At 44.7% G+C, this 10619-nt stretch overlaps 1 protein-coding gene across 5 annotated transcripts in view; it reads left to right on the top strand.

Moving 5' to 3' along the window:
• Nucleotides 1–6410: 6410 nt before the first annotated feature.
• LMAN2L (lectin, mannose binding 2 like) overlaps nt 6411–10619 on the top strand; it is a 32867-nt gene continuing 28658 nt past the window's right edge. For 2 of the 5 annotated variants that reach the window (XM_032255324.1, XM_032255323.1), the window contains exons 1-2: nt 6417–6649; nt 8177–8295. In XM_032255324.1, the coding sequence (XP_032111215.1) occupies nt 6463–6649; nt 8177–8295 (306 nt within the window). In that variant the 5' untranslated portion in view covers nt 6417–6462. Of the gene's footprint in view, nt 6650–8176; nt 8296–8792; nt 9094–10619 lie in introns of those variants that run through there. The other 3 variants (XM_032255327.1, XM_032255325.1, XM_032255326.1) reach the window with 2 other exon arrangements.

The raw sequence follows: 10619 nt of genomic DNA, 5'->3' as shown, positions 1-10619 counted from the left end.
TTCCTTTTTTTTTTTTTTTTTTTTAATACAGAGTTTCACTCTTGTTGCCCAGGCTGAAGTGCAATGGTGCGATCTTGGCTCACTGCAACCTCCACCTCCTGGGTTCAAGTGATTCTCCTGTCTCAGCCTCCTGAGTAGCTGGGATTACAGGCATCCACCACCACACCTGGCTAATTTTGTATTTTTTTACTAGAGATGGGGTTTCTCCATGTTGGTCAGGCTGGTCTTGAACTCCCGACCTCAGGTGATGAGCCCACCTCAACCTCCCAAAGTGCTGGGATTATAGGTGTAAGCCACTGCTCCTGGCCTAAAGAGCATTCTAAAAGTCTTCATGACAGGAGATGGAAATCTTTATTTAGGCTTGGTACGGTGGCTCACACATGTAATCCCAGCACTTTGGGAGGCCGAGGCAAGTGGATCACCTGAGGTCAGGAGTTCGAGACCATCCTGGCTCTCATGGTGAAACCTCGTCTCTATTAAAATACAAAAAAAAATTAGCCAGGCCTGGTGGAGGGTGCTTGTAGTCCCAGCTACTCCAGAGGCTGAGGCAGGAGAATCACTTCAACCCAGGAGACAGAGGTTCCAGTGAACGAAGATCGCACCATTGCACTCCAGCCTGGGTGACAGAGTGAGTCTCCATCTCAAACAACAACAACAAGAACAACAACAACAATTAGCTAGGTGTCGTGGCAGGCACCTGTAATCCCAGTTACTTGGGAGGCTGAGGCAGGAGAATCGATTGAGCCCAAGAGGCAGGGGTTACAGTGAGCCAAGATGGTGCCACTGCACTCCAGCTTGGGCAACAAAACAAGACTCTGTCTCAAAAAAAAATTAAAAAGAAAAAGAAAAAAAATCTTTATCTAAAAAAAAAAAAGCCAATCAGGTGTAGTGGCTCATGCCTGTAATCACAGCACTTTGGGAGGCTGAGGTGGGCGGATCAAGAAGTCAGTAGTTTGAGACCAGCCTGACCAACATGGTGAAACCCCATCTCTACTAAAAATACAAAATTAGCCAGGCATGGTGGTATGTGTCTGTATTCCCAGCTACTTGGGAGGCTAAGGCAAGAGAATTGCTTGAACCCAGGAGGCAGAGGTTGTGGGGAGCCCAGATCTCGCATTGCACTCCAGCCTGGGTGACAGAGCAAGACTCCGTTTCAAAAAAAAAGCTATATGTAAATCTATTTGTTTAAAGAAATACTGAGTAGAGTACAATGTAAAGAAGCACCACCATGTGTTTATAACTGGGCTCCTTACACATTAATCTTCAGTTTTTATCCATTCATTTTCAGTCTAACCTTGACTGCCTTCCCCTCAGAGCCAACAACTCTGAATCTATCTTTGGGAAGTTGCCACCATCAGGCTGGCTCAGGATTTTGAATCAGGTTAATTTCTGAAGTCCTAGGCTGATTTCTCCAGATCCTGTGGCTTCTGCTCCTCCAGAAGAGCCTGCCATTCCTTGTAGTCATGTGCTGTGCCTGTGGCACAGTGTGGGTTATTTCCAGTCTTGTCCACACCCTTCCTTGGCTTCTGTTTTAGCTGTAGTTCAGCTTTTAAAAAAAGTGTTTTTTTTTTTTTTTTCTGTAGAGATGGGAGTCTCACTTTATTGTTCAAGCTGGCTTCAAATTCCTGGGCTCAAGTGATCCTCCTGCCTTAGCCTCCCAAAGTGCGGGGATTACAGGTGAGCCACTGTGCCCAGCTTGCAGCTCCGCTTTAAACCCACACTTCCCTACTCATCCAGGTCCTGGGGAGCTCAGGGCTCCTCTGCCTGTTGGTATTCCACAGGCCAAAGGCAAATGAAGAAAATTTTACCCACCAAAACTTTTTTTTAAGTTGTCTGACCTTTGAAGCTGTAGCTTATGATATTTCTAGACTCCAGTGATAGGTTTTGCACATTACTTCCTTTTTTTAAAAAATCTCCCCCATTCTCATTTTTTGAAATAGAGGAGACTCTTTGTTTGTTGTTGCTGTTTTTAACTCTTTGGTGGTGGTTGTTGTTTCTAATTTTGTTGTTGTTGTTGTTTTTAATTTTTTTAAAAGGGACAGGGTCTCAACATCTTGTCCAGGCTGGTCTCGAACTCTTGGGCTCAAGCGATCCTCCCAAAGTGCTAGAATTACAGGCATGAGCCAGTGTGCCCAGCCCTCCTCTTTGGTTTTTAAGACAGGAAGGTAGAAGAATCACCCAGAACTGCTGGAATGCACAACTCACATTGTATATGAATACCCTAGCCCTGAAGTTGTGCAGCCCTAGATCATGGAAGATGGATGATTCCACAGAGAAAACGGGAACCATTAGACAGATGAAAGGATGGGAGTGCAAGACCTGAGCTAGCTTTCCAAGGAGGTCTTGTGTTCTGAGCTAGCCTCTGCATGTGAGTAAGGAAGTGTTACCCTCTGCGTGTGAGTAAGGCAGAGGGGGGCATGGCTCCTTGTTCTCTTTCCCTCCAACACCCCTCAACACCTTGACTGTTTTGAACTTAGCTGAAGCTTGTGCTTCTGAAAAGCAGCTACAGCAAAGAAATCTCCCATCCTTTTGTCTTCATTCTATCTAATTTTGTAGACTCCGTTGTCCAGGCTGGAGTACAGTGGCACAATCTCGGCTCACTGCAACCTCCGCCTCCCGGGCTCAAGTGATTCTCATGTCTCAGCCTCCCCAGTAACTGGGGTTACAGGCACTTGCCACAATGCCCAGCTATTTTTTTTTTTTTTTTTGTATTTTTAGTAGACTCAGGGTTTCACCATGTTGGCCAGGCTGGTCTCGAACTCCTGACATCATGTGATCCGCCTGCCTCAGCTTCCCAAAGTGCTGAGATTACAGGCATGAGCCACAGAGCAGGGCTGAGAAATGGCTAATCTTAACAGATTACCCTGCTCTAGAATATCGCAAGATAAGACCCACTTCCACCCTTCCTCAATGACTCAGATAAGACCCTCCCCATCCTTCCTGTTGTAAAAATCCCTTGTTTACCTGGAGTTACCCCAGGTTTCCTTCCTTTTTTTTTTTTTTTTTCCTTTGAGTCGGAGTTTCACTCTTGTTGCCCAGGCTGGCTGCAACCTCCGCCTCCTGGGTTCAAGCGATTCTCCTGCCTCAGCCTCCCAAATAGCTGGGATTACAGGTGCCATAACCAGCTAATTTTTGTATTTTTGGTAGAGACAGGGTTTCACCATGTTGGCCAGGCTGGTCTCGAACTCCTGACCTCAAGTGATTCCCGCCTGCCTTGGACTCTCAAAGTGCTGGGATTACAGGTGTGAGCTACTGAACCCCCCTGTCCTTCCTTTTTTTTTTTTGATACATTTCTCATTAATGAGCATTCTTCCTATTGCAACAGTCTGAACAAAATGATCTGATTTGTTGGCCAGTGCATGTCACCTTTCACACCCTTCTCCTTTCTACCCCTTTTCTTCATCATACACAATTTTACAATGAAAAATCTGCTGATGTTAATCTATCAGAAATTCAGCTGACAGCGTGCATGACACTGCCAAGGAACTTAATACCTCTGAACTATATACAGATGGCCGTCACTTCTGATGGTTTGACTTAGGATTTTTAGACTTTAGGATGTGTTTGGTTTTTCTGTAACCCCATTGAAAGTTGAGGAGCATCTGTACTTAAAAATGTTTACAAATTATAAGTTGTTTTTATGCACATCTTACCACAATTAAAAATTCATCTTGCAGACAAATGCAATGAAAATAATTTTGCTCAAAACAATTAGAACCCCTACTATGTGCTGGCTGACAGGTTGGGGTTGGGAAAGTGGGTGGGGCCTGAGATAGGAAATGAGTAAGACCTGCTTCCTGTGGTCCTGGAGTGCCCAGCCTTGCTGTGGAGACAAACCAATAATCTGTTAATTGAGCTCCATAATTCCGGCTGACACACATTATAATACATATTCGTACCGCCTGATTTCAGTCAGGTTGCAAAGGGCTTTGAATGCTACACTATGGAGTTTGGATTTTGGTAATTGGGAGTTATGAATTTTTTTTTTTTTTTAAAGATGGGGTTTCACTGGTCTCGAACTCCTGACCTCAGGTGATCCGCCCACCTCAGCCTCCCAAAGTGCTGGGATTACAGGCGTGAGCCACCGCGCCCGCCTATGAATTGTTTTAAAGCCATTATATGACATGAACAGATTCACTGCAATTCCTAAGGTCTTAGCACTAGACATTTGACATTGGAGGATGTCAAAGACTGATGGCTGTGACAGGATGGGCACCAGGGCTCATGCCTGTAATCCCAACACTTTGAGAGACTGAGATGGGAGTATCACTTAAGGCCAGGAGTTCAAAAGCAGCCTGTGCAACATAGTGAGACCCCCATCTTTAGAAAAAATGTTAAAAATTAGCTGAGCCTCACCCATGAGTTTCAGGCTGTAGTGAGCTATGATCACACTATTGCACCCCAGCCTGGGTGAGGGATTGAGACACCATCTCTTCTTTGTTCTTGTTGTTTTGAGACAGAGTCTCACTCTGCTCCCCAGGCTGGAGTACAGTGGTGCTATTTTTTTGGCTCACTGCAACCTCCACCTCCTGGATTCAAGAAATTCTTCTGCCTCAGCCTCCCAAATATATGGAATTATAGGCGCCTGCCACCACACCCGCTTAATTATTGTATTATTTTTAGTCCGGACATAATTTCACCACGTTGGCCAGGCTGGTCTCGAACTCCTGACTTCAGGTGATCTGCCTGCCTCCCAAAGTAATGGGATTACAGGCGCGAGCCACTGGGCCCGGCTGAGACCCCATCTCTTTTTAAAAAATGCAACAGCTTTAATTTTAAAAGGTTGATCCCCTGTAAAGTAGGCTCATAATCATGTTTATCTTATTAAATAAATTCATGCTCAGGAAAACAAGACAGTGTTAAATTTGATTAAGTCTATTGGGAAGACATGAACACAGATCGGTCAATTGCTCTACAAGAGATGTGCATGGAGCACTTTGAGAGCTCACACAGGAGAATATACCCTGCCTGAGGGGTTCTGGAAGAACCTCCAGAAGGAAGCGGACTGCAAAAAAAAAGAGAAAAGGGAAGCTGGAGCATAAAGATGGAGGGAGTCATGGGCAATAAGATGGCAGGGGGCTTTGTGCACCAAGTTGAGGGGCTTGAATCTCCTCCCTACACATGACCATGAACCATCAAAGTCCTGGTTAATAAGAATGATGATGATGAAATAGCGCTTATGGCTGGTTGTGGTGGCTCACACCTCTAGTCCAGCACCTTGGGAGGCTGAGGAGGAAGGATTGCTGGAACCCAGAAGTTTAAGGTAAGCCTGGGCAACTTAGTGAGACACCCCACACACACCAATGCTACAAAAAATAAAAAATTAGCTAGGTGTGGTGGCACACATCTGAAGTCCCAGCTACTTGAGAGGCTGAAGTGGGAAGAACCCTTGAGCCCAGAAGGTTGAGGCTGTGGTCATGACACTGCACTCCAGCCTGGGCAACAGAGACAAACCCTGTCTCAAAAACAAAAACAAAAAAACCACACACATACACACAAAGAAAGAAAAAAGGAAGAAATAGTGCTTACTATATGCCAGGCACTGTTCTAAGAGGTTTACCAATATTGACTCATTTAACCCTGACACTCACCATGGTTAGATCGTTTTGATCACTTTAGTGGCTACGTGGAAACCAGTCTGGACACGTTGTTGTGGTGCCGGATAAAGAGGAAAGGACGTCCCTGCAGTCCTAGTTGCTCAGCAGGCTGAGGCGGGAGGATCGCTTTATCCGCGATTGCGCTCCTGCACTCCAGCCTGGGCGACAGAACAAGACCTTGTCTTACACAAACAAAACAAAAGAAAAGAAAAGAAAAAGAAAAAGAAGGGAAGAAAGGAGGTGATGTCTTTGAGAATTAATTAATTTGTGTGCTTTCAATTTTTACATCTGTAGGTTGTTTAATGGCCCAGACTATCAAGGCAAACGAGTCATTTGCCTTTGAAGAGAATGTCCTCTGCTGTTCTTAGGTAGAGTTTCTATAAGTATCATCAGGTCAAGTTAGTTGATAGGGCTGTTCAACTCTTTTATAAATTTGATAATTTTCCAGCTATTTTACGAATTTGTCTATTTCTCCTTTCACTGTGATATCTTCCAAATTGATTCAGAGAGCTGCAGTCAGGAGCGTACTATGGCAGAGAGGATAGAACCTTGTTTGGGACCAGAAGAAACGTTTTATCTCCTTATATTTACTCTCGTACGCAGAAAACAAAATAGAAATAAACTACGTATCCCAGCAAGCCTAGTGGCACTCAGGGCAAATGCAAATAAGAGAGTCTGGGCATTGGGCTACGCCCCTTTTCTGGGTTGGCAAGGCAACTGATACCCAAGCCAGCCAATCGGTGATATGCTCGCCTGCGGGGGCGGGGACTTGACGAGAGCCAATAGGACAAGGAGCAGATGGTTCTTCGGGCCAATGGGTTGGGTGACGGGGCGGGCTTTTGATGAAGGGTCGGCGGTGGGAAAGATGGCGGCGACTCTGGGACCCCTTCGGTGGTGGCAGCAGTGGCGGCGATGTTTGTCGGCTCCGGATGGGTCCAGGATGTTGCTCCTTCTTCTTTTGTTGGGGTCTAGGCAGGGGCCACAGCAAGTCGGGGCGGGTCAAACGTTCGAATACTTGAAACGGGAGCACTCGCTGTCGAAGCCCTACCAGGGTGAGGCGCCCAGGGTGAGGTGGTCGTGCAGGGGGAGGGCTTCGGGACCTGATTTAATGGGTAGAGGCCGGGGCAGCGAAGGGCTTCGTGGCCCAGAGGAAACTGCTGGCGGCAGTGGGGCCCACGGGGATTCCCTCTGCGTATGGGAGCCACAGGTCTGAAAGGCAGGAGTTACTAGGTATGCCCGCCAGACTCTGGAAGTTTCCAGCAGGTAAAGGCAGGGCTCTCGGGTGCCACTAGTGCTAGGCCTGGAGTTAGACAGCAGGAATTTGGGAAGGGGAGAGGATTGAGAGTGGTGAAGAGTGATTGAGGACAGCTAACAATGAGCCAGTTTCCAGATGAACCTTTGGATGTGCTAGAAATAAAGCAAGAGGAAGAACTGGGGTAGAACTTGAACTGAATGAGAAGACAGATGATAAAATTATGTTGCTAGGTAGAACCACCTTTTCTTCTCCTGCCTAGGTACCCTATTGAAAGAGGGTAGAGTTCAGAGAACTCTAAGCCCAGCTTATCGGCCAGAAAATTGATACACTTAGCTACAAAACAATGACAAACCGGTGCAGATGGCTTAACTCATACAAGTCTTTCCCTAATGAGGCATAGGTAGTGGGACAGAAAACAATTAAAAATGCAAGAGTATATGCTACTACTAAGGGTAATCATTTATTCACTTAGATACACGGAGTGCCTCTGTGCTGATCTCTTTGCTAATACTATGGGTTATGCAGACACAAAAGTTTTCACCCTTTAAGGAGTTTATAATTGAAAGTACAGGGAGTAGCTTCACACTTTAAGGATTGTTTAAAGAAAGAATATGATTAAGCCCTAGAATCTTCTTTTTAAAAGAATGAAAGTTCTTTTTATTTTTATTTATATATATTTTTAGAGACAGTGTCTTGTTCCGTTGTCTAGGCTGGAGTGCAGTGGCTCAATCATGGCTCATGCAGTTTCAACCTCCTGGGGTCAAGCAATCCTCCCACCTCAGCCTGCTGACTAGCTAGGACTATAGACACAGACTACCACACCTGGCTAATTTTTATGTTTACTTTTGTAAAGACGGGGTCTTTCTATGTTGCCCAGACTGGTCTCAAACTGCTGGCCTCAAGATGCCCTCCCTCCTCAGCATCTCAAAGTGTGGGGATTACAGGGGTGAGCCACTGCACCTGGGTCAAATTTGGTCAAAGCCACTGTCAAATTCCTTTTGATGTAACCCAGGAAAAATTTTTTCTTTTACGATGCCAAAGTTTACTCACATATAAAATGGGAAGAATGGATGTGAGCTATGGTTACTGTAGCATGGGCAAAGTGATAGGTTTTATGTGCTTTGGGGTCCTCACCTGATAAAGACCTTGGGAAAGTTGTAGAGATGGTAAGGATTTAAGATTCATGGGTGGCATAAGATGGGAGATTGAGTGAAATGAAAGGGGGGAAAAAAGATAATGGCTCAGCTTTCAGAGGCTCTGTGGTAGCTGCTTTCTGAATGGATTGGTATTGAAGAGTATGAACTTATCTACTTCCTTCCTGTAGGTGTGGGCACAGGCAGCTCCTCACTGTGGAATCTGATGGGCAATGCCATGGTGATGACCCAGTATATCCGCCTTACCCCAGATATGCAAAGTAAACAGGGTGCCTTGTGGAACCGGGTGGTAAGAATCTTTCTCCCTCCTGTGTTGGTGACCCAGAAAGGCCTAGAAGTTTCAGCAGTGGCATACTGATTTAATTTTACTGTTTATCCCCCTAGTATTCTGTCTTCTGTGGATATCAAGGATCTTTATTTTTGAGATTATTCTGACCTTCATAATAAATAAATCAGGTATTTAGGAAAATGTTCTGTATTGCCTTAATTATAGCAAATCATTTTTTTTTTTCCTGAAATGTCTAATTCCTGATTGACCCAATAGGGTTTAATAATAACTTAACTCCTGCTTAACTACTTTGTAAGAAGATTGCAAGAAGACCAGACTGCAGTGGCACAGTTATAGTTCACTACAGCCTTAAACTCCGTGGCTCAAGGGATCTTCCTGCCTCAGCCTCCTGAGTAGCTGACACTACAGATATGTGCCACTGCACCTGGCTAATTTTTAAAATATTTTTGTAGAGATGGGGTCTTGTTATGTTGCCCAGGCTGGTCTCAAACTCTTGGCCTCAAACAGCCCTCCTGCCTTGGCCTCCCAAAGCTCTGGGATTACAGGTGTGAGCCACCATGCCTGGTTAAGAGTACTCTTTTAAAGATCCCAGACCTTATCCCAGTATCCCCACCTTGTTATTTCAATTTGAAGAATCTGATATAAAATTTTATTTTCATGTGAAAGCCACTCTGAGCTGTTGGTCATTTTATTTGTCCTTCTCTGGACCTTTTCTAGCTGCATTGTCTTCCTTGAGGTATGGCGGCAAGAAGTGAATGCAGTATTCCTGGTGTGGCTGCACTGTGATTTTGTACAAGTGTAAGATGATGCTTTCTTTTCTGTTTTCAGGGCTCGTTCTACATCTTTTACAACCAATTGACTTTTGGGCATGACTTTGGCATCCTTTGATACTTTCTCTGGAGCTCTCCTAAACTAAGAACTTACTTTTACATGGCTTTTCTTGTTAGTTATAGATAATGAGAAAAGAGAATGATTTCTTTTTCCTCTCAGAAAAGAGAATGATTTCTTTTTCCTCTTCAGGAGGGCAAGAGAAATTTCTACATCAGTCATCTGCACAAACTGGCCCCTTAACCTAGATCATAGTGCTGAGCTCATTTTTGGACAGAGTACAGAGCACTGTGTTCTGGTAGGAGAGATAAAGGACAGTTGAAAGACTGGGGTCGTTGGTCCAGCTCTGTCCCAGTCCTCCTGTGAGCCCTGGGCAGATTATTTAACCTCTTACTTTTCCTTTTCTCCATCTGATAAAGGAGCTTCAGAATACCTGTTTTACTTGCCCACAGGGTTGTTGTGAGGATAAAATAAGACAATAGACTTGAAAAAGCTGTGGCAAGTTAAAATGGTTACAGAAATATGTGTTATGTTATTACACTTCTATAAGTTTGTTGACGGGGCTCTTGTGGGTTACCGAATGATTATGTTCAAGGCCTGATACTCTGCTGCTGTCTTGCTGGGTCTCTGTCTCTACATAACTTTTAGCAGCAGTTCTAGTATGGCATCTGGTTCTTCCTTTTTCAGATTTCTGATACCTGTGTTCTCTGGCTATGGGCTTGTTTCTGAGTTAATAGGATGCATTTGTTTGAGTAGTGGTTCTCAAATTCGGCTATCTATTGGAATTGATGCCTGGATTCACTCCCGGAGATTCTGATCTAATTGGAATAGGGTGCAGCTTGGCCATTGGGATTGTTTAAAACTCATTAGGTAAATCCATTGTGTGGCAGAATTTCAGAACCCCTATTAGAGACATGGTCCTGAGCAAAACATTTTGCTATGGGAGGCCAAGAATCAGTGACAGACATCTCTTGGCTCACTGGGAACTTCTGTGACTGCCCTCTTCCTGGGGACATAATACCTACCTACTGGCAGCTTCCTGCCCCACTGAATTTCACTCTTTCTCTGAAACCTTTTTTTTTTTTTGAGACAAGGTATTATCACTCTGTCACCTAGGCTGGAGTGTAGTGGGACTATCACAGCTCACTGCAGCCTGGACCTCCCAGACTCAAGTGATCCTCCCACCTTAGTCTCTCAAAGTGCTTGAATTACAGGTGTGAGTTACTGTGCCTGGCCTTTCTCTGAAATCTTAACGAAATAGCAGAGAGATCAGAATCCAGAGTGACAAGACAGAGACTGGCTTATCAGAATAGGATAACCTATTGGAGATTTCAGGACCCCTTGCTAAATGCACAAGTACCCAAACCCCTTTCATTTTTACCATGTACTTCTAATATGAACACTTTTGGAAAATACCCCAGAAATTAAAAAAATGAAAACTGAAAATGATCTGACAATATGTTGCCCAGAACAGTCTATTTGGAGAGCCTTTGGCT

Source organism: Sapajus apella, unplaced genomic scaffold (assembly GCF_009761245.1).
Source record: "Sapajus apella isolate SASKATOON/1434 unplaced genomic scaffold, GSC_monkey_1.0 scaffold89, whole genome shotgun sequence".
Taxonomy (NCBI): domain Eukaryota; kingdom Metazoa; phylum Chordata; class Mammalia; order Primates; family Cebidae; genus Sapajus; species Sapajus apella.
The sequence above is the reverse complement of the archived record's forward strand: the minus strand, read 5'-3'. Positions and strand labels throughout refer to the sequence as shown.